We start from the raw sequence: 24,959 nt of genomic DNA, 5'->3' as shown, positions 1-24,959 counted from the left end.
TAGCCATTGATTTTCATGAACATTTAAGTCAACACTGTAACTCGGCCACCCAGGAACATGCACTTTCTTCTTGGTAAGCAACTCCAGTGAAGATTTGGCCTTGTGTTTTAGGTTATTGTCCTACTAAAAGGTGAATTCATTTCCCCGTGTCTGGTGGAAAGCAGACTGAACCAGGTTTTCTAAGATTTTGCCTGTGCTTAGTTCCAATACATTTATTTTTTATTCTGGAAAAACTCCCCAGTCCGGTGACAAGCATACTCATAACATGATACAGCCACCACTATGTGTTGTATTGGATTTGCCCCAAACATAACACATTGTATTCAGGACCAAAAATAAATTGCTTTGACAAATTCTTTGCAGTACAGGATGCATGTTTTGGAATATATTTTTTCTGTACAAGATTCATTATTTTCACTCTGTCAATTAGGTTAGTATTGTGGAGTAACTACAATGTTGTTGTTCCAGCCTCAGTTGTCTCCTATCCCAGCGATTAAACTCTGTAACTGTTTTAAAGTCACCATTGGCCTTATGGTGAAATCCCTGAGTGGTTTCCTTCCTCTCTGGCAACTAAGTTAGGAAGGACACCTGTATGTTTGTAGTGACTGGGTGTATTGATACACCTCCAAGTGTAGATTTCATCAAACGGTTGGCTAGGTACCCGGTGCTGCGTGATGGTCCAGGGCGAGACCCAATATTCAATGTCTGCTTTCTTCCATTTTTATCCATCTATCAATAGGTGCCCTTCTTTGCGAGGCATTGGAAAACCTTCCTAGCCTTTGTGGTTGAGTCTGTGTTTGAAATTCACTACTCGAATGAGGGGCCTTACAGATAATTGTATGTGTGGGGTACAGAGATGTGTTAGTCATTCAAAAATCATGTTAAACTCTATTATTGCACACAGTGAGTCCATGCAACATATCATGTGACTTTTAAGAAAATGCTTACTCCCAAACTTATTTAGGCTTGCCATAACAAAGGGGTTGAATTATCATTGACTTAAGACATTTCAGCTTTTCATTTTTTATTAATTTGTAAAAACATAATTCCACTTTGAAGTTATGGGGTATTGTGTGTAGGCCAGGGACTAAATAACTACATTTAATTCATTTTAAATTCAGGCTGTAACACTACAAAATGTGGAAAAAATCAAGGGGTGTAACTACTTTCTGAAGGCACTGTACATACTTCAACCTACATACACACAGCCACACCCATACAGATAATACCCAGAGCACACAGGAGGGAGGGAACCTCCAGTTACTGTATCCAAAGGTCAACTGTAGGTGGCCGCACCTAGGAGGAGGAGTCACGACATTGAGGTGGTTCCCTAACAACATCTCTAAGATATTTTAGTAATCTAATGCGACATTCTGGGCGTAATATTCAGGCTACAAGGTAAGAACCAAACTAATGATGACAGTATAATGAAATGTATGATGTATACAGTGGTGTAAAGTTCTTAAGTAAAAATAATGGTATCTGTACTTTACTATTTCTATTTTTGACTACTTTTACTTTTACTCCACTACATTCCTAAAGAAAATAATGTACTTTTCACTCCTTACATTTTCCCTGACACCCAAAAGTACACGTTACATTTTGAATGCTCAGCAGGACAGGAACATTGTCTTGTTCACACACTTATCAATTGAACATCCCTGGTCATCCCTATTGCCTCTGATCTGGCAGACTCACTAAACACATTTGTAAATCATGTCTGAGTGTTGATCCTGGCTATCCGTAAATAAATAAAAAACAAGAAAATAGTATTGTCTGGTTTGCTTAATATAAGACATTTTAAAAGATGTATACTTTTACTTTTATACTTAAGTACATTGATATACATTTAGACTTTTACTCAGGTAGTATTTTTCTGGCTTTTCATTTTACTTGGGTCATTTTCTTGTAAGGTGTAAGGTGTTTACTTTTACTCAAGTATGAAATTTGGTACTTTTTCCACCACTGGATGAACAAGGAAATGTATGTGATTCTAGTAATGATTAGTACAAACAATGGAGTTGAATAACCTTATATGTTGGGCTATGATGGGTTATACAGCTGTACTAAGCTCATGAGACATAAATTATATTCTTCAAGATATTTATTTCAAATGACCAACTAAAAGCAGTAAATATTGCAGATTGTCACGTCTACTCCTTCTCCCTCCCTCTGGCACTAGACGTCGCCTGTCTACTAACCACCGATCTTGGCTTTATCATTATGTTCACCAGTTCCCCATCATTACGCACACCTGGTCGTCATTCCCTCCTTGATTACTCCCCCTTTATTTAGCCCTCAGTTGTCTTCAGTCATTAGGTGTTATTGTTTTCTCTCACGTTCAGTACCTGGCTTGTGTTTGAGCTACTATATTGGTTCTTTATTAAAAGCACCTTCTACACCTGTTTCCTGACTCCCGGCATATACGTTACACAGAAGAGTTTCAGTAGACTGTGTAAAGGAGAACTACTGGAATGAGCTGCCACAGTTACAATCAATCAGTCATTCATGATCGTTACAATATGACCTGGGTTTATTGAAACGGACGGCGGTTGCAACACTCATTGACCTTAAATCAATAAAAGACAGAATCCAAAGACACTGGAATAGGAGAAAACAACAGAACGATACAGTGGAAAATACTCAATATTCTATATATAAATACACTCCCCACCTTATCTATTTGTACAGTGAAGCTAAAAGTTTTAATTTGTCTCTTGTGTGTCTAATAGAAATGAATGGTAAATAATGTAATGAATGTATTGTATTAGGCACATCATAATCTGAAATACAACAAAAACAAACTGATTTAATACAATATAAGGGAATTTATCCAAATACTTATAACACCTTCAAATGGAGGGACTAGATACATAAAGTGCTTTAATTTATAAATCATATAACAGATATGTAGGAAAAAGCACTCAAATAAAAGCTTCACTGTCCAAATAAATAAAAAGGTTTGTGTATAATTTGAGTGACCCCCCCCATCATGATGTAAACATTGGCCAGCTTTTTATTGTTGGTTTTCTCTAATTGTTTTTCAATCAATCTCTTTGCACCACAACTATTGTATTGCATGATCATTTTTGGTCTGTATATTTTTTTCTAAATGCTGGATGTCTTTGTTTAGGTACAATGAGTCTCTCTGGGGGAAGAGAGGAGGAGGAGGGGGCGATGGACTTTAAGATGAGTCTCTCTGGGGAACGTGACACTGACAGGTGGGAGGAAAGGTTGAGAGAGAGAGAGAGAGAGAGAGAGAGAGAGAGAGAGAGAGAGAGAGAGAGAGAGAGAGAGAGAGAGAGAGAGAGAGAGAGAGAGAGAGAGAGAGAGAGAGAGAGAGAGAGAGAGAGAGAGAGAGAGAGAGAGAGAGAGAGAGAGAGAGAGAGAGAGAGAGAGAGAGAGAGAGAGAGACTTCATTTATGCTTGCTTGTGAGTGTATCCATAACTTGAATTGTATGTTCTTGTATTAGTGACATGACATCATCATTGCTCAACAGAAATGATCAGTGCGTGCGTGTGTGTGTGTGCGTGTGTGTGTGCGTGTGAGTGAGTAAGTGATATGGAATCATGGTGTTTTATTCCTACAGTGTGGACCATGGTGGAGAGTGCTGTTCGAAATCCGATCTTATGAAATGTGAGTGTTGACTAGGGTTGCAAAGCCACCAATAATTTATTCAGTAATTTTGGTAATTAACAGAAAATATATTGAAATCTATAGTAACTTTGGTCATTTAAAATTGAATCACCATTGTTTTTTCATATATAATATTCATTGTTTATATCTGTGTCAATATTGTCCATGATTCTCTAGTGGATAGACCAGGTTCAAGAGAAAATAGGCTACTTAATGAAAAAAAGCATCAACATTGGCATTATCTTCAATGAACTTCCAACTATTGACTTTGTTCCCAATTGCCACCAGTTTGTCGCCATATTGACCTAGTAAAATAAATGTAATATATAAAGGATATCTCATGCTGAAACTCTCCTATTTAACACCAAGGGTATTCACTAACCTGATGGTTTATTTTTAGGATAATGTTTTACAGCTATGTCATTCTCTTTTTTATCATCTTATTTGATTCATTTATATATTTTACATGTGATACAGTCACACAGAGGGCCAGAGATAATTCCAGAACACCTGATTGAACTAGTTGGTCCAGTCAGATTGAAACTCTCATTCTATGGAGCCATAGATCCAAACCACCAACATCCCACTAAATATAACTAGAATCATGTTGTCAACTCTGTAGCTGGCACTGTTGGTGAACTGCTTCCTGTAGACTGATGTAGAATTAGGAACGGGAACAAACGTTCTCTAATGTTGATTTAAGTGATAGAAGAAAAGTGTTCTGAAAGAAACAATTGGGCTCCAGTCCGATGTCTGACAATCACTGACGACACCATATGTAGCTGGAGAACAGTAAACAGTGTTGGTTGGCTCTATTGATGTCATGTTGTCTCGGTCTCCCCCATCAGATGCCTCTGATCTCACACTGGACCCAAACACAGCATTCAGAGAGCTTACTCTGTCTGAGCAGAACAGGAAGGTGACAAAGGTGAGAGACGAGCAGCCGTATGCTGATCACCCAGAGAGATTTGACTTCTGCAGACAGGTGCTTTGTAGAGAGGGTCTGACTGGGCGCTGTTACTGGGAGGTAGAGTGGAGTGGGGAAGGGGCTGATATAGCAGTGACATATAAAGGAATCAACAGGATAGGTGATGGTAATGACTGTGATCTTGGATTCAATATGAAGTCCTGGAGTGTGCACTGCTCTGATGATGGTTACAATGCCTGGCACAATGACGAGAGTATTGCCATACCTGTCCCCTCCTCCTCCCACTTAAACAGAGTAGGAGTGTATCTGGACTGGCCCGCTGGCACTTTGTCCTTCTACAGCGTCTCCTCTGATGCACTGATCCGCGTGCACACATTCCACTCCACATTCACTGAGCCTCTCTACCCAGGATTTGGGATTTGGGCGACTGGCTCCTCAGTGACCCTGTGTCAGGTAGAATAACATCCTGTTTCCTGAGGAACATCAGGGAAGTCACACTCCAGTTCAAACACCTGTAAGAATGACAGAACGCACACTTTCAGAAAAAAGGGTATGGTTAGGGTACGATATTGTTCCCTGTGGTACAAATATCAACATACACCATTATGTAATTATGTAAACATAGTAATCTAGTAGAATGGTACATTTTTGTACCAAATATTTTGAATATAAAAGTACAATCATTGGAGGTGTAGCTTATTGGGGGGAGTGGCTTTCAATTAGTTATTTTTGGCCACCCTTGAGTGGAAGTGTTGTACCAGTGGTCCATGGTTATGTTAATTTGAGTTCGAGCATATCTGCTGCTCGTTTTGAAGTCTTTTCAAGACGTATATACATATGTGAGAGCATGTGACAATAAAGAGCTGTAAATAATATTATAGCGACATTAACCCAACATTGAGTCACCTTGTCAAGAGGAATGGACCTCTTGGCATGATGGTATGGTGCTGGCTTAACAGTCACTGGACCCAGGTTCAAATCCTGGTCGGGTCTACCCCCTGAATGTATTACCTTTGTGTCAAAAGGGGGATGGTGGAAAGTGTACATGTGAGAGACCTGGTATAGAAAATAGGTATATTTATTATAAATAATTTGGTGGGTGATTATACCGTATTTGTCTTATACACATGTGGGAATTAGAAATGAGATGTTCTGCATATCACAATTCCCCCATCATCAACAGCGACCCTGGAGCAATTAGGGTTAAGTGCTTTGCTCAAGGGCCTTGTTGGCTTGGGGATTCGAACTAGCAACGTTTCTGTTACTGGCCCAACACTCTAACCTCTAGGCTACAGTACCTGACACCACCATTGTTTTCTGACATCCCAGGTTTTGGCACTTAAAATGAACAAAAAGCATTGTCACTGAGGTTGTACCTTAAAAAGGAACATTTGTACCTTTTTGGCTCTTTTAATGTGCGGACTGCAAGGGTACTGTTATGTGCCTATAACATAACTAATGAGTAATAACAGGATAGAGTGACAAGCGTTTCTACCCCTTTAAGTACAATAAGGTGCCTTTTTTTCTGAGAGTACAGAGAGATGTTTTTAAATTAACGATCCTTTTGATATTGTTTTAATTCCTTGGTGTTTGTAAATATTGCTATCGGTAGAACACATATTTGTCAAAATGTCCACACAACAATCCTTTATGCAATTTAAACAGATGAAAGAAGATGTTTTCATTTGCATTTACAAGAATATGGCTTTTCAATAAATTTTTCAATATCCTTCATACCTACAGTACCTACCTACCTACCTACCTACCTACCTACCTACCTACCTACCTACCTACCTACCTACCTACCTACCTACCTACCTACCTACCTACCTACCTACCTACCTACCTACCTACCTACCTGTCTACCAATGGTTTAGACTATGATTGAAGTGTCTTGTCAGTGAATGTGATTTAGTATGGATATTTTTGATGATGCCTCTAGGCCAGGGCTCCACAGAGCAATAGATGATTTGAATGAAACTCACATGAACCAGGTATCCATCCAGCCTTTTTACACAAGTAAAGTACATGATAGATAAAAAATGTCACGGCAGGCCAAATAGGAACAGATCATTTGTTGGTAAATTTTCCAAATGTCAACAAAACAAAATACTCTAGACAAGGTTGGATCTTTTTGTGTCGGTAAAACTAGTTATGCGAGAAATGGTGAAGGAAATGCCTTTATGCACAAATATTTATAGAATAATCATCGTATCGAAGTAAACTTTGAGTCACATGATGATATGGTGTGTTGTCCTCCCACTGGGACTCGGAAAGCATGCAGTTTATTAGGCTACAGATGAAATATATTCTGATGAACTTCACAGCGTGTGGAAGTGCACGGTGATTAGCTTGATGCTCTTTTCCTAAACTTACTGATTTGGCCTTGTTTTCAAGATTGTTCATTAAGAAATGCCGCGGCCATGACTGAAGACAAAAGAGAGTTGTCTTGGGGTGTGATTTGATGCAGATGCTAGTTGGGTGTGGTTTTGCCATTCAATCACAACACACAAGGGCACAGTAGTTGGTATTGTGACCACGAGGTAAGCTAAGAGGTGAGCTAGCTTTGCTATGGAGAGAATTTTTGAAGTTGAGGTCTCTTCTCCCCTGACTGACTCACAATCTCAAGATGGTTAGCTAATTCCGTTCTATGTGTAGGCTAAAGCCTGCGCTGACCTTATGTTTAGCCAAGCTGACATTGACAGCAGCTAGCTAGCATAGCTTGGGGATAGCTGCAGCTGGCTAGCCTATCTATTCTGAACAACATGCAACAATTTCAAAGATTTTACTGAGTGACAGTTCATATCTGGAAATCAGTCAATTGAAATATTAATTAGGGCCTAATCTATGGATTTCACATGACTGGGAATACATATATGCATATGAGGTGATGGCGGCAGATAACTGGTACAACAATGGGCCTCAGGATCACGTCACGGTATCGCTGTGCATTCAAAGTGACATAGATAAAATGCAATTGTGTTCATTGTCCGTAGTTTATGCCTACCCATGCCATAACCCACACCACCACCATAGGGCACTCTGTTCACAACATTGACATCAGCAAATCTGTCACGCCCTGGTCAAAGTATTTTGTGTTTATCTTCATGTATTGGGTCAGGCCAGGGTGTGGCATGGGGTTTTTGTATTGTGGTGTGTTTTGTCTTGGGGTTTTGGTGTTGGTATTGGGAATGTAGCTTAGTGGGGTATCTAGCAAAGTCTATGGCTGTCTGGAGTGGTTCTCAATCAGAGGCAGGTGTTTATCATTGTCTCTGATTGGGAACCATATTTAGGCAGCCATATTCTTTGAGTTTGTTGTGGGTGATTGTCCTTAGTGTCCTTGTTCCTGTCGCTGTGTTATTTGACAAGTATAGGCTGTTTCGGTTTTCATTACGTAGTGTTTGTATTTTAGATTGCGTGTTACGTTTTTGTTCATTAAACATTGCAATCTACACGTGTTTTTACGACTCTCCTTTTGTTCATTAAACATGGATCGTACTTCCAAATCTAAAATTACATTGGAGAAGGCGCTGCGCTCTGGGGAACATTTGGTCCGACTCAAAACATGAGACATCCTTCACCACATCTAGAAAACCGTTACAAAATCGTTCACCCACACAACACCATACACTCTCTCCATGTTGCGTTTTATATTTTTTGTTCAGTGTAGCTAGCCGATATATCTCTGTCACAGCTATGCCAAGATAGCAAGAACCAGCGCCTGGAATGTGTTTCATGACACTCGTTCTACAGCACCTTGCTACAAAAGTTCCTTGCAACTTCGTTTCAACATTTCATCATGTCATGTAAAGACATGTTACCATGGAAACTAGCTGCAAGTTCAATCCCCCGGTCTTCAGTCAGCTGAGCTGTCCTACAACACACTATTCTATAACGGGCTAGTTTTGTCTCGTCTCTCATTATGTCCGCAGTTATACTGTATCTATTCCAGAACTACTAATATCCCTAATATCACAACCGAGGAAGAAACCAAAGGGAGTGACATATAAAGAGCAGGCAATCAAGGTGGTGATGGAGTCCAGGTGTGTATCATTATGTGCAAATACGCATAACGCTGGTGACAGGTGTGCATCATAAAACGAGCAGCCTGGTGACCTAGAGGCCAGAGAGCGAGCACACGTGACATGTAGTTTAAGTGAAATTTGCAGCTGTTCTTGGTAAATAATGAATCTGCTAGCTTCTGATATCTGAATGTCTTACTGCATCTTTAAATATATGAAAATATCTGGTCTGATTACTTTGACAGATTATATCAACCTTATTACTTTGTAGTGTGGGGCAGATCACACATTTCATCAGAAATTACTACACTCAGACTAACACCATAGAATATGTCAACTGTAATGCTAGAGTACAGAAGACAAGGAGACATTGGTGAAGTTTTAAATAAAATATAAACATGTTTCTGGACAATAGCGGTATGTTCAGTCCTTTCTGGGCTGTAGGGGGATAAGTGACAAGACCGACCCAGTGGCCAGAGAAGGGCACCACTGTCACACAGTCAACAGAGCATAACATACATCTGAGTTTCATTATTTCAAATCCAAATGATTGATTTAGTTTACCATAAACAGACCATCAAAATGTAATTCTGCTTTAATGTCAGAGATTTTCCTCTCTGAGGACTTTAATGTCCTCAGAGAGGCAATTAATTTTGCAGCAGTCAAAAAACTGAAATTACACACAAAAAATCAACAGCAAACGGCAAAGTATATTTACAAGCAGTAGGCAGGGTAAGTGCAATTTCATAAGTGCACGTGCTAAAGCTCAAATAATCCAACATTTTGCAGAATTGCGTTCGGCCTTTGTTTGGCCTTTCTTAGAAATGGAGTCCATACACTGATCCCTGGACAGCTTGTTGTCAGTTGATGCTGAAACTAAAAAGGCTTTACCTCTCGATTGGTAGAAGATACTTCTGTTCTGATTTAAATAGCAGAGAAGTAGACCGAGATGTTATACCCTCTAAATAATTCTTACAATATTTAAAGGCTGTCGCATGCCACACTATCAATCTCTTTTTGTTGTTGTTGCAATAACAAGTCATGATGCGTACCACACCAAAACCTGCAGTGGAATGTAATAGTCCAAAGCATACTTATACAGTGAGAAATAAAAGGGAACATATGCAATATCACGGATAATATATTTTCCAGCTGGTTGGCGTTTATAGGTCCTTTTATTTGAGTGCATGTCATACACCACTAATACAATCTGCATCCTTACTACCGGCTGTTCTGCACGATATTATCATGTGCACAACGTGATGATTGGCACTATATAAAACACTATCATCCCAGGATGTGTGTAAGCAGAAAAACAAGCCTGCCCCAGCAGTTTGATAATTATTAGCCTGACTTAATCTTGGGAAGACATAATACCCTCTACCTGCTTAGACTAGAGTACTGTCTAATTACATTAACTGTTAATGCAAGTTTTTGTGTGTGCGTGTGTTTTTTTTGTGTTGGGGTAAGGTTGCACTTTGGTGAGTTACACTGGACATGATGAATGTGCAGGGGAGCCAATGGTCAAGAGGTATTTATTTCATGGGCCTCTAGCCACACTGACACTCCTTTCAAATCTGGACGTGATATAGTGGCCAGGCTGGGCCCTTCCCCTGAGTGCATGGCGCTCCCCTTTGATATGTATCAGACCAACAAGTGCAGGCGCCGTGAAGCTGTTATGGCTTGTCTGTCTTTTGTTCCGCCACTAAAGGCAGCCTGCGACATGTCGCCGGGACCTGGTCAAAGGGTTGGTGAAGGTCACGAGAAGAGGCGCGTGGCTCAAAATCAGATGTCACCATTGCTGAATGGTGGAATGGTGGTTATTGAGGGCCACAAAAAGTATGATCAACTAGATTCAGGCAAGGGCAGATTTATTTTCTTGAGCGGATGGTCAGGGGGCCTGAACATAATTTACAAATCATTTGTAGCCTGAAAATTGACCGCAAGAAGCCCAAAAAGGTATACTTGACAAAAACATAATCGGATTACATTTGTATATGGTCACATACAGTGCTGAAATGCTGAAATGTCTTGAGTCAAAAGCCTAAAAATGTTCAGAAGTACATTTTTGCTTAAAAAGTCACAAAATAATTTGCATGGACTAACTTTGTGTGCAATAATAGTGTTTATCATGATTTTGGAATTAAAGCCTCATCTCTGTACCCCACATACTGTATATAATTATCTGTAAGGTCCCTCAGCAGAGCAGTGAATTTCAAATTAAATCAAATAACATTTAAAGGTCACATACAAATATTTAGCAGATACATTTTTTAAATATATTTTTTTCAGATGTAATTGCGGGTGTAGCGAAATGTAGATTCAACTACAAAGACCAGGGAGGTTTTCTAATGCCTCACAAAGGGTATGTATTGGTAGATGGGTAAAAATAAAGCACATATTGAATATCCCTTAGAGGACGGTGAAGTTATTGATTACAGTTTGGATGGTATATCAATACACCCAGTCACTACAGAGATACAGGCATCCTTCCTTACTCAGTTGCCAGAGAGGAAGGAAACCGCTCAGGGATTTCACCAGGAGCCCAATCGTGTTTTTAAAACTGTTACAGGGTTTAAAGGCTGTGATAGGAGAAAACTGAGGATGGATCAACAACTTTGTAGTTACTCCACAATACTAACCTAAGTTAAATAATGAAAATAACAAAGACTGTAAAGAACTCAAATATTCCAAAACATGCATCCTGTTTCCAACAAAGCACTAAAGTAATACTGCAAAAGAATTAGCAAAGCTATTCACTTTTTGTCCTGAATATAAAGTGTTATTTTTGGGGCAGGTCCAATACAACACGTTACTGAGTGCAACTATCCATATTGTCAAGATAGTGGGGTTGCATCATGTTATGGGTATGCTTGTCATCATTAAGGACTGGGGAGTTTTTCAGGATAAAAAAGAAACAGAATGGAGCTAAGCACAGGCAAAGTCCTAGAGGAAAACCTGGTTCAGTCTGCTTTCTACCAGACACTGGAAGAATAATTAATCATTCAGCAGGACAATAACCTAAAACACAAGGCCTAATCTACACTGGAGTTGCTTACCAAGAAGACAGTTTCCAAGAATGTTTCTGACTGGCTGAGTTACAGTTTTGACTTAAATATAATTGAAAATCTACTTTCTGAAGGCACTGTATAGCTCTCTATTATGTGTGGGAATACTTTGGAACAGATTTCCAACAATAAAATAACTTGGAGTTGATTTGCTGGTCTTTTTACAGTCTTTTATGCCCCCCCCCCAAAAAAAAACTTCATATACAGTACCAGTCAAAAGCTTTCCTACTTTTTCTTTAATTTTTACTATTTTCTACATTGCAGAATAATAGTGAAGACATGAAAATTATGAAATAACACACATGGAATCATGTAGTAACCAAAAAAGTATTAAAGAAATCCAAACATATTTTATATTTGAAATTCTTCAATGTAGCCACCCTTTGCCTTGATGACAGCTTTTCACACACTTGCCATTCTCTCAACCAGCTTCATGAGGTAGTCACCTGGAATGCAATTAATAGATGTGCCTTGTTAAAAGTTTAATGGTATTTCTTTCCTTCTTAATGTGTTTGAGCCAATTAGTTGTGTTGTGACAAGTTAGGGTTGGAATACAGAAGGTAGCCCTATTTGGTAAAAGAGAAAGAGAAAGTACCATACATCATTACTTTAAGACATGAAGGTTTGACAATCTGGAAAATGTCAAGAACTTTGAAAGTTTCTTCAAGTGCAGTCACAAAAACCATCAAGCAGTATGATGAAACTGGCTCTCATGAGGACCGCCACAGGAAAGTGAAAGTAAGACCAAGAGTTACCTCTGCTGTAGAGGATACGTTCATTAGAATTACCAGCCTCAGAAAGTGCAGCCCAAATAAATGCTTCACAGAGTTCAAGTAACAGACACATCTCAACATCAACTGTCCAGAGGAGTCTGCGTGAATCAGGTATTCATGGTCGAATTGCTGCAAGGAAACCACTACTAAAGGACACCAATAATAAGTAGACACTTGCTTGGGCCAAGAAACACGAGCAATGCTACATTAGAACGGTGTAAATCTTAACCTTTGTTCTAATGAGTCCAAATTAGAGATTTTTGGTTCCAACCGCCATGTCTTTGTGAGATGCGGAGTGGGTGAAAGGATAACATCCGCATGTGTGGCTCCCACCATGAATCACGGAGGAGGAGGTGTGATGGGTGCCACAGGGTTCAATTATCGGGCCGACTCTCTTCTCTGTATACATCAATGATGTCGCTCTTGCTGCTGGTAATTCTCTGATCCACCTCTAGGCAGATGACACCATTCTGTGTATTTCTGGCCCTTCTTTGGACACTGTGTTAACTAACCTCCAGACGAGCTTCAATGCCATACAACTCTCCTTCAATGGCCTCCAACTGCTCTTAAATGCAAGTAAAACTAAATGCATGCTCTTCAACTGATCGCTGCCCGCACCTGCCCGCCCGTCCAGCATCACTACTCTGGATGGTTCTGACTTAGAATATGTGGACAATTACAAATACCTAGGTGTCTGGTTAGACTGTAAACTCTCCTTCCAGGCTCACATTAAGCATCTCCAATCCAAAAAAAAATCTAGAATCAGCTTCCTATTTCGCAACATAGCTTCCTTCACTCATGCTGCCAAACATACCCTTGTAAAACTGACCATCCTACCGATCCTCGACTTCAGCTATGTCATTTACAAAATAGCCTCCAACACGCTACTCAACAAATTGGATGCAGTATATCACAGTGCCACCCGTTTTGTCACCAGAGCACATCACTGCGACCTGTACGCTCTCGTTGGTTGGCCCTCGCTTCATACTCGTCACCAAACCCACTGGCTCCAGGTCATCTACAAGTCTTTGCTAGGTAAAGCCCCGCCTTATCTCGGCTCACTGGTCACCATAGCAGCACCCACCTGTAGCACTCGCTCCAGCAGGTATATCTCACTGGTCACCCCCAAAGCCAATTCTTCCTTTGGTCGCCTTTCCTTCTAGTTCTCTGCTGCCAATGACTGGAACGAACTGCAAACAATCACTGAAGCTGGAGACTCATGTCTCCCTCACTAGCTTTAAGCACCAACTGTCAGAGCAGCTCACAGATCACTGCACCTGTACATAGCCCATCTGTAAATAGCCCATCCAACTACCTCATCCCCTTACTGTATATATTTAGTTATCTTGCTCCTTTGCACCCCAGTATCTCTACTTGCACATTCATCCTCTGCACATCAATCACTCAAGTGTTTAATTGGTGTATTGTGATTACTTTACCATCATGGCCTATTTATCGCCTTTACCTCCCTTATCTTTCCTCATTTGCACACACTGTATATATACTTTTTCTACTGTATTATTGACTGTATGTTTGTTTATTCCATGTGTAACTCTGTATTGTTGTATGTGTCGAACAGCTGTACTTTATCTTGGCTAGGTCGCAGTTGTAAAAGAGAACTTGTTCTCAACTAGCCTACCTGGCTAAATAAAGGTGAAAAATAGTGTGATGGCGCTTTGCTGGTGACACTGTCTGTGATTTATTTAGAATTCAAGGCACACTTAACCAGCATGGCTACCACAGCATTCTGCAGTGATACGGCATACCATCTGGTTTGAGCCTAGTGGGACTATCAATTGTTTTTCAACAGGACAGTGACCCAACACACCTCCAGGCTGTGAAATGGCTTTTTGACCAAGAAATAGAGTGATGGAGTGCTGCATCAGATGACCTGGCCTCAACAATCACCCGACCTCAACCCAATTGAGATTGTTTGGGATGAGTTGGACCGCAGAGTGAAGGAAAAGCAGCCAACAAGTGTTCAGCATAAACTCCTTCAAGACTGTTGGAAAAGCATTCCAGGTGAAGTTGGTTGAGAGAAAGCCAAGAGTGTGCCAAGATGTCATGGCAAAGGGTGGCTACTTTGGCTGGCTACTCAGAAATCTAAAATATATTTTGATTTTGTTTTACAGTTTTTGGGGGTTATTTCATAGTTCTGATGTCTTCACTGTTATTCTACAATGTAGAAAATAGTAATACATGAAAAAGCATTGAATGAGTAGGTGTGTCCAAACGTTTGACTGGTACTGTATATATTTATCTTCTTTCTGAGCTCAGAATACTTGAGGGGGGACGGGTGTTGGATAGGATAAATCACCCATGGGCCAAATTCGACCCGCGGCCGCCAGTTGGGGAACCATGCTTTACAATGTGTCTCTATGTAGTCACATGGCACAGTAGTTACAGGCAGGGACATTGTATGCATACATACTTTTATTTTTTTTGCACCTAACCTTTTTGTGTACCTACTACACTGTGGTTGAATGTGTACCACATACAGGCTTTTACCTATTCTAACTATTGGTGGTGGAAACAAAAAGCTGTGGTTCTTTTACAATAATTACCAGATGGTAGAGCATATTTGTGTGAGCAGAAAGGGAATTCCTGGCGATATGATATGAGGGCAATGCAGTGGCATCTGTTCCTTTGCTCTATTCCAAGGATCTACACAGTAAGTTACCGTTATCCGATATCCAGAGCTTCTGAGCAAATATGTTTGAATATATTATTCATCATAATATTTATCATCTGTGGTCCAGTGTCGATTCTTGCAGATCTTTGTTCCTTTGTACAATGTACACTGACTCCTCAGAACAAAAACCCAAGAATGCTGCCGTCTCTAAAATTCTGGGAACGGTTCATTCTTTTCAAGCCATGACCTCTTGCCACCGCCTCTGATCTTGGAGTGTGAAGTTACATGCCATTATCATATTAAACGTACATTCATACTCTTCCCCCTCTGAATATCGTAATCGCAGGGATCCAAGGAGCCTGAAAATGTTTGTATATCAATGTGGACAATCATCTCTTCCATTTCTATGCATTACAGTCTCTTTTAATCTCCCATTGTCTGTGAATAATATGCCTTGCATTGACTTTAGTGCACTGAATTGGACTGTGGAAATCTAGTTTTAAAAAATTCGGATTAATATATTTATCTTGTGGGGTCCTACAGGCTTGCTACAGATGGTGCTGCTTTTCATAATGACATTTGGTGAAACAGTGGATAGTTTAGATATGATAGGCTGAGCTTACATTTAACCTGATATAGCAGCCCATATGGCAGTTGAAAAGGAATTTATTTCCAGTCTGTTTTCAGCTATTCACTGATAGTCTCTCCGAGACAAATAGCATCCAGACATATTTTTTTGCAAGCATTTCATTGTGCACGTTCAAGGTGTCATCATTCTTTTTGGTGTCATTTGTCAACCTGAATTCCAAACTTCTAAACTTCTACACGTCTACACAAACAAATGTAACCAAGCACCTTGAACTTCATCACTATGGTAAGTAGCTCAAATAGCTTACCCACAGACAAGCGACAGTCAAATGCATATGCACAACGGCACACCTACAGTTTGACAGGTGTCATCTGTGTCCAAGTCCTTGTATTCATTAGAATATGAGAGAATTTCAGCTAAAGGTCTTTATTCGGAACCAACTACTTCATATTTTTTCAGATGTTCAGAGCTGCTCTCTCTGTATTTGCACATGGTGGAATTGGGAGGGTGAAGTCACTCTCATTTTAATGATGCATATTTATGGAGGGATCAATTAAAGGCACCTCTGGAGTTGAGCGGATGAAAGAGCTCCGACTAGCGAGATCCCATTTGCCTTTTAATTGGAATTCTGATTTAATTCTGATTGAATCCGAGTACTGTGCCATTACTTGTGACAGCCATCACAGAAATGTACCCTAATGGCTCTACAGTATAAGCATCACAACAACAAGAAGAGGACACAACATGCATGTATTATTCAAAGCCTTGTTTTCTATAGTGATGTGAAAAAAACAGCATCTAGATTAATCGTTTACGTGAAAGCCCAAGTCACATGGATTTATCCCAAGATTACAGTGCCCATATTAGGACGGAGTCTGCCTTGTGTGAAAGATAAATGAAGGCATCATTATGTGTCCTTACCTTAGTATGTACATGTTTTAATTGACATGTACAGGATACTCAACACTAGAAGGTACAGCTTAGTTGTCAAATGAACGATCATACAACATTTCACATAGCTTTTTAGAATTGTTCGTTTTGCAATTAATTCTGCCACTTTCCAAGAGTGTGCTCACCAACAACTTATCAAGATTGTTCGCTTAGCATGAGTATGATCAACATTTGCATTTTGTGTTTGTATGCTTCATTAAGTCCTTGTAAAATGTACATGTCAATTCATATTTTCACGTTTACATGATATTCATCCTAATTGATTTGTCTGTCAACTTTGGGGACTGTTTCAGGACAGACGTGTCTGTGGAAGACAGACTGATCATTACAGTCAGTCAACCACTGTCTGCTGACGAAGAGATGAGGAGAGAGGACGGACGGCCTTTTATGTAAATATAGTCCAAGCTGAACATTCAGTCAGAAGAGGTCTCCCACCCAAACATCCCTTTTAAATGTCATATCCAGCGTGAGATTATTATTATTATTATTATTTTTACATCAAAGCCTTTTCAATAAAGCACATGGGGTAATAGTTTGCAATGTGCAAGGTCTCATTTGACCCTTTTACAAGATACACTTTAAAACATCTCGCTAAGGATGGCACTGGTTGAATAAGACAGACTGATGAAACGGAGCGAATTGCTTGGCAGCTATGTCTTCATAGCCATGATAGCTGGCTGACTTTCTAGCACCTTAGCCAGGTTTTAAAATAGTGCTACTTACATCAGAGGTAGTCTGGGGAAGATAACTGTATAGTATGTAGGTGTAAAGAAATGAGGAAGGCATGCAGAGAATTAGACTTCTTCTACTGCCTTTGGCACCTTGTTTGTTCTTTGAAACCAGATATTTGTTTTTGTTCCTCCACTCCAAGCAGTTATGCAGTTGGTTGAAGCATTACGCAATATGGTGCATGCGTTTTGTTCTCATGGTAGGCTAGCCACATCAGTTAGTAAAGCTCACAAACAGTTATTGTGGTCATTCAGTGGACTATACTAACTTCAAGTAATAATGTTTTCACAGAACCTAAATCAGTTTGATCAATTGGTGTGGCTGGCGAAACAAGGGTCAATCCATGAATGGGTTAATTCATTTGTGATGTTTTAGTGGATTGTGTGGATTCTTCATGATATTTCAGAAAATGTCAATGTTTATATAAAAACATCATAGTTATCATAATGTACTCTTCTTTTGCTATTTCCAATTTTCCAATTAATAAGCCTTATAATAATGGAAATAATGAAGATGGCCATCCACATAGCAACAGACATGGCAACAGGACACTGCATGAGACATGCAGCTAGGATACAACGGGTATAGCTGTACTATATCTAAACGACAAAAATGTTAATGAATTAATTAATTAAAATTAAAATGTGTACCTACAGTGTAATTACACTGTACTGGCCTATGTAACTACCATGTAAAAACATACAATTCAGGGACATTTCATGTAAAGTAGGACCCTGTCTTGTTTCGAAGGGAGGCTGCTTTATGTTCATTGTTGTGAAAACCTGCTGTGTTCGCTCTGTGCTACTGTCTAAGCAGTAACAAAATCAGCTACTGTAAACACCACATCCCCCCCCCACCCCAGAACTCTACTCAAATGGTTTACGAATGTGGATCTCAGCATTAGACCTAAAACAGCAGATCATTCAAATGGGTTGGGGATGCAGTAGTCTTGATAATGAGGAGTTGCGTGAACAAACTGGGGCTGAGTTAAGAAGCTTAACCCTTCACAGTGCAGTACGGTGTCCATTATGGGACAACCTCACCCTCAAGGCTCGTGCCTCACCTCATGACAATTGACACAAGGAGGGGTAACATTTAAGTCAAGGAGGGTGAGGCTTGAGGCTGAGAGTGTCCTAAAATGGACACCGTAGTAGTTGTTTCCTGACTACACATCACATCACTTACCTCCTCCTCCTTCATCCGTCATGCCTCAGTAGGAATCTAATCTTCATCCCAAGGAAATCCACAGATTCACTGAGGCAAAAAAGAAGCACATTCTCTCAATTGCTTCGGGACCACATAATTCTATGAATAACAAGGAGAAATGATAATAGCACGATTGACGTTTAATCGGTCCAAGAGAATAATGGTAATACAGGGTTGATAATCCAACTCCATTCATTTACTCCATGCAAGAGTAAATCACATGTTAATGAACTCAGGGAAGTCTGCTTGTACTTCTTAGGTTGTAGTCAGAATGTGGGATGGAATAACATGAATTCTACTTATTTTGTGTTTATGTGCCTTGAACACACTGAGTCTAACGTCCACCAATGGGAACAAAGCTCATTTTTTAAGCATACAGCCAAAGCATCACTTGTTAGAATTCACTAGAAGAGGGGATAACAGTGAACCACTAAACTGTTTGATGACCATATTTCTATGTAATGCTTTTACAACACAATGAGAAGAACACACTAACTATATCAAGTTGAAGATATCTTTCTTTCTCTTACTCGCCCCCCCCTCCTCTTTCTCTTTCCTATTTTCAGACAGCATGCATTCCAACATGGAAATTAGAAAACAAGATTAGAAAACAATTTATATAAATCCTCCCGTGTTCACTCACTGTTTACATTTTTCCAGGAAGGCACACTGAGCCTCGTCTCCATGGAAACTGCCCGTAGCCAATGGTGGGACTCTTGGCCTGACCATGTGACATGACGCCTGTTGAGAGACATATTGAAGTTGGCAGTCAGGCTGTGTGCTGACTATGTTTTATTGAAAGGAAAATAAGAACCATTGAAACGGAAAAGCTCCTTATACTGCATAAAAGACTATTTTGTTTATCTCAAAGCTCTTCCTCTAACCCATTATATTAGTGATGATTGTTTTTTCCACACCTCACAGCATGTTTTGAGGGTGGGCAGCCTACAGTGTGTTGTTTTTTTCCCCCTGCTCTCATTTAAGTTTATAGCTTATGACTGCTTTGAAATTCAACAGTTCCCTTAGGAAAACCTGCCCATTTCTATCACCATTAGTTCATAAGCAACACACATACACAATCCCTCAGAAAATGTGCTATATCCCTGGGACTCTAGGAACAGTCTGTCGACATTGATCACAGTCAATGGCTCTAATAGTTATTAGTTTGAGTCTGTTATATGGGGAAACATGTTCTTCTCTTTCCCACTTCAGATGACACTTCTAGTCTCTGGCACATCAGGCACATTCTTCTCAATCACATCCATTTTAAGTAAGCGGATTCAAGATGTGATAAAGATGTTAAATTCCCAAATTGCAATTTTTACAAAGGCAATAGAAAAATACAAAGTCCTAATGAGTTGACTGAATTGAAATGAAATTGCATCCTTGCCATTGCTATGATGTAGTGTTGAGCAACATCAAACCAGCGTTTACCCCTTCAGACACGGTATTGGGAAGTTAAGCCTTCATTCTGTGATAGTGTGTCATGTCACCATGGTCTCATCTCCCCCGACTGAGCGCTGTCAAGATCCAGGGTAAGCCTTACTTTGTCACTCTCAGTTCCTGATCTAGCCAGCAGCCTCTTTCCTCTCCTATTTTCTGAAAGTATCAATAATGACCGCGTAATTACATGTAGATACAAGCTCCCACAGCTAACAGACAGTCAATCAATTTCCAGCTCCTCTTTTTCCCATGTTAATCTAGCCAGGCTAAGGCAATTTGATTTAATGCTGTCGTAATGCTATAATAAAAGTTTAATAGAATATGTAAGCATGGAAATCTGGTTGAAGGAGTTATTAATGTGGGCCATATTAATGCAAAGCAACAGTATGTGATCTGTGAGTCATGACAAAGCAGGTACACTTATCAGCCAACAGATGGCAGAGAGAAGCAGATTAGCCTGGGTGTTGTGAGTGTGCGCTTCTAAGCTCCTTCAACTTAGTGCACATCCATCCAGAGCCTATATAAGAGGCAGGCCTATAGACTTCCTCTCCCTGGGCAGCCCACACTGAAGCCTTTCAAGCCTACACCCTATTAGGCCTTATTCATCAGGGCAAAAAGCAACTTAAGATGCTCTATCCCCCTGATTTGCCAGGCACTCTCGATACGATTCTGCTCCACATCGGGAAACAGGCACCCCCTCGGACTCAGGAGCCCATTTAATCAATGAGAGAGATTACAGTACTTCGGGGCCTGCTGGCGCTGAGTTGAGATAGATGTCTTTGGTCTGAATGCAGGGGCCTGCTTCCCCGTTCCACACAGATCTGAAAAAAACATGGTGCTTTATGATTGACAGGGAGATAGAATGGGTTCTTGTGAAAGGGCTACTGGATCTGTGTGAACACTGTTGTTGGAGAGGTCTGCAGACAAGTGGCATCCTGTAATGGTTCAATCGCAACGTTTGAGAAGGTTTTTAGGTATTTGTCTACAGATTGATTGTACACCGTCTATGATGTCATTGTCATTTTCTTCTCTTCCTTAATGTGTGTGTTAGATAAGCTGTTGCTGGTGGTGCAATTTTTTTTTTTTTTTTACCAAATCCAAGGCTTTCAAATCATTGCAATTGTGGAGCGTAGAAGGCTTCAGTTCTGTCTCTGTGTTACTTTGTCTCTATAGAAGCACCCTGCTGACTACCATTTCAGACTTCTCAGACAGTTGCAAAACACACTTTAAAATGTAGGCACGACTTCATTTCTCAAATCAATGTTTCAGCACCAGTTGATGTTTTTAATATTCACACCCATATGTGGTAAACAGCTTAGTCATCAGCTGTGTGTTCCAGGCTTACCAAGCCAATGTTTACAGTACTGATATGTTTAAGCAGCTGCTTTCCTGAACTCAGAAAATCTGTCCAACAAATCTCCTGTTGGCATTTAGAAACTTCTCAACTCTTGTTTTCATATGCTTATGAATAAGAAATGCTAAAACACAGACCGCCTTTCTCCAATATGTTAATCTTAGAATCATCATTTCTAAGATCAGTGAATCTATGAGTGGCAATGCAGAATAATCTGTAAAGTAATGATACCCAAATACATCATCCCAAACCCTGAGTGGCAATGCAGAATAATCTGTAAAGTAATGATACCCAAATACATCATCCCAAACCCTGAGTGGCAATGCAGAATAATCTGTAAAGTAATGATACCCAAATACATCATCCCAAACCCTGAGTGGCAATCATTCCAGAGTTGTTATTGGTCATATAGGCTGACTTACATCGACCGATTTGTCTTGGACCGCGGATCTGAAGAGAGCCTCAGGAGGGGCTTCGACAGGTCAGAAAAGCAGCCAAGCAGCGAGCAAAAAGGAGGCATTGTGTACACAGTCAGGTATGAGCTGTACAATTACATGAATGTGCATTTTATCATGGAGCCAGGAGCTAGGTCCGGGGGACACAAGTAGGTTTTCTTTGGCTTTGGCCGCTCAGTTGAGCTTTGAGCACTGAGTCAAAGGCATCATAGAGCAGCACCAGCAGGCCCAGGCTTCCACTCCCTCCTCTCCTCACCCTGCCTGCTGCCCTTGGAGAGGAAGACGGAGACCAGCTCCCCACAGCATACACACGCCACAATGGCTCTTTGCATTTTTATGGAACGTTTATTTTCTCTGGCGGGGAAAGAAATGAGACGGACGTTTGATTTAGGTGATTCAATTTGTTTTGAATCCCTCCGTGCACAATGTCACAGATACTGTGCGGTGCTTAAAAAAATAAACGCCAGGCTGTTTAAAATGTGAAGTTTAAGTTGCCAATCAATAGCGTTTTAGGCCTAAGCTCTTAAAATGGAAGGAAGAGGAGTGTAATATGTGTTTCCCATTAAAGAGAAAGTTTGATGATTGTGAAAGCAGGTGCATTACTTTGTTGTTAAAGTAATGCTCTTTTGGTATTTTTAAATGTTTCCTCACTCTATGAATGCTTGTTGTTTTTATTTAGTTATTCATTTTGTGGTACGCCAGGTGCAATTTCCTGTCTATAATGGCTTGTGGGTATACAGTAAGATTATATTTCTTGACTGTTGCATCTCTCTCTCTGCCTCAATCGATCTATCCATCCTTGCTGTGACAACAGTAAGGGACTTGTTGTGTGGTGTCATTTGCCCTAAAACTGTAAAGCTCGCCTTCATCTGGGAATTAAATATTGTCCACTGACCGCATGATTGAATGGCTCACTGTGTTACACCGAAAGTGATTGCCATAAATATTTCATCAAGAAAATTGCTTTGTGCAATAAATCCATCATCCATGCTGTGACAGCGGGAGTGGGGCGAGACCCCGCGACAGGGCAGTTACTCTCCGTTTCACCTCGTGAGCTACTGCAATTAACCAGGCTCTCATACATCACTCGCTGGTCATTTACAAAGTCATTGGCTTCCTTCCTGCTTTCATTACAACCATATATATATACACACACCAAGTTCACACTTCAGAGTCGTTGAGGGAAGCGAGTGAATTGTTTGTTATCGGTAAGGGGGTTTCCTCCTGCGTTCTCCAGGGCCACTTCTCCAGTGAATAGGGTTGTAGCTCTCCATGTCCCTGGATGACATCTCCATTGTGTTGCGAAAACACTTATGCAGCATGATGTAGAGGAAATTCCACATGCCTAGGGAAGGTGACAGTTGGGTTTACAGTATATCACTATCACTAGTTACAACTGGGTATACCCACCAGGTCCCGTGTTTTGAAACAATGCATGTGATAAGAAAAAGCTCTCTGTGACAGTTTGTTTACATTGACATATCCTGAGAGCACGAACGGTAATCTTTAATATTCACAATAGGCAGAATCTGGCTGAAGTTAGCTCACCTGGTAAAGCACGTTCCAATACATTTTGGTGTTAGTTCATGTATGTTTTGAGATCAGTGTATCAGTCAAGAAGAACTGAACGAAGCTGCTCAGGATTTATTTTGATTTTGACCAAATCAGGAGATCCTTTGGCATACTGGCTTGCGTTGATATCATACAGGCTGGGTAGCAGGGGTAATGTAACGTTATTGACTGAGACAAACAACATGGATCCAGTGGTTTATGACCTGCAGTATATCTCTACCCAGCAAATGGCACACTGCTTCATATCTGCCCTGCACATTACTTACACCTATTTTTATTAGGGCAGCTTTGACACGTGGGGCTGGTGATCGATGGGAACTCTTTTTCACTAGGCTCTATGGGGTATCCAAAGTAGGCCACTAGCTTGGGCTTGGCAGACAAACAAGAGGACACAGAAGGGATCAGGTTTACTGCCTTTATTCTCAATTAGGAGCAGAAAACGCTAAAGTAGAAGACTAGATCAGAGTAGACAGTTTATCATTAGGCTGGTGGGAAGGAGGATGTATTATGAGGTCCTAGGGGTGAGGTGCTACATTGGTTGATGTCACCCAAGCCAAAGAACGAAGGCAAATAAAAGTCTTATTACGGTAATTGGGTTGACCTGGGAGTCAACATTTATCTAATTATTTCAATTTTTAATCACATGCAAGTAAATCCCTACAACTGCAATCCAATATGCTATTCAGTCATGACTGGAATAATGAATTCATTGGAGAAAAAAGTAAGGGATATTTGAACAATAGAAAATATACCATTTCTGGTTACACACTTGGTCTGTGATTGCCAACATGCTAGCTTAGGGCTCCTGAGTGGCGGAGCGTTCTAAGGCACTGCATATCAGTGCAAGAGGTAACACTACAGTCCCTGGTTCATATCCAAGCTGAATCACATCTGGGCGTGATTGGGAGTCGCATAGGGAACAATTGGCCCAGCATTGTCCGGGTAGGCCGTTATTGTAAATAAGAATTTGTTCTTAACTGACTTGCCTAGTTTCAATTTAAAAATATATATATGAACACCAGAAAATGACTTCACTCGGCAAAACAAATGTACACTCTGAAACACCAGAAAGTGTGAAAGTATAAAAATACCCATTTAGAATTCACCTTGCAAATGTGGGATGAAATAAATGCGAATCTCTGGAGATGCATTTTTCAAGTCTCCGAGCCGGGTGGACATTGTGTTAGATGAAATGTCATGGCCTGAAATCCAGGAGAGATGCATCCTGGGATTTGCAAGTGGATTCTGTTTGAGGCAGATGCTGGTGAATATGTATGTTGTCCGAAGTAATGGCTGTAGTCCCTCTCATGATGCGGCCCACCTGGCCATAGCAACACGTAGAGACAGCAAAGGAAGCCATTTGTCAGAAGTTGACAGGTAGGGTGAACAAGGCTTAGTGTGAAAGTGTCAAATTCTACACTTAGAGGTGCTGTATGAAATGAAGAAAATCTATATCAAAACATATTTACGTGGCAGACAAAAAGACAAGGTCTAATATTGGACCTTGCATGTGTGGTATAGGACCTTGTTTGAACGGGTTGAATGCTGAACACTTCATCCACATGAGGCTGGAATTCCTGAAGGATTCTAAGATATTGGA

The 24,959-nt window shown here is 40.4% G+C and overlaps 1 protein-coding gene and 1 long non-coding RNA gene across 5 annotated transcripts; one reads left to right on the top strand and one right to left on the bottom strand.

Annotated features, from left to right (window-relative positions):
• Positions 1 to 1,285: 1,285 nt before the first annotated feature.
• Positions 1,286 to 22,655, top strand: LOC123993479 (stonustoxin subunit beta-like). Of its 4 annotated transcripts, none has more exons than XM_046295661.1 (5): positions 1,286 to 1,398; positions 3,134 to 3,221; positions 3,591 to 3,637; positions 4,486 to 4,565; positions 19,196 to 22,655. In XM_046295661.1, exons 2-5 carry the CDS (start codon positions 3,139 to 3,141, stop codon positions 19,271 to 19,273), a joined length of 288 nt encoding a protein of 95 aa, XP_046151617.1. In that variant the 5' UTR covers positions 1,286 to 1,398; positions 3,134 to 3,138; the 3' UTR covers positions 19,274 to 22,655. The 4 variants fall into 4 exon arrangements, with proteins under 4 accessions (XP_046151617.1, XP_046151619.1, XP_046151618.1 ...); XM_046295663.1 differs by lacking the exon at positions 19,196 to 22,655 and adding an exon at positions 16,899 to 17,140; XM_046295662.1 differs by lacking the exon at positions 19,196 to 22,655 and adding an exon at positions 16,894 to 17,140.
• On the bottom strand, positions 3,311 to 19,214 carry LOC123993480. The gene is made up of 3 exons (XR_006831453.1): positions 19,179 to 19,214; positions 18,515 to 18,583; positions 3,311 to 5,077 (listed from the first exon to the last, which is right to left on the bottom strand). It is a non-coding gene; the product is annotated as an uncharacterized LOC123993480 (long non-coding RNA).
• Positions 22,656 to 24,959: the final 2,304 nt, after the last annotated feature.

Source organism: Oncorhynchus gorbuscha, linkage group LG13 (genome assembly GCF_021184085.1).
Source record: "Oncorhynchus gorbuscha isolate QuinsamMale2020 ecotype Even-year linkage group LG13, OgorEven_v1.0, whole genome shotgun sequence".
Classification (NCBI taxonomy): Eukaryota; Metazoa; Chordata; class Actinopteri; order Salmoniformes; family Salmonidae; genus Oncorhynchus; species Oncorhynchus gorbuscha.
The sequence above is the reverse complement of the archived record's forward strand: the minus strand, read 5'-3'. Positions and strand labels throughout refer to the sequence as shown.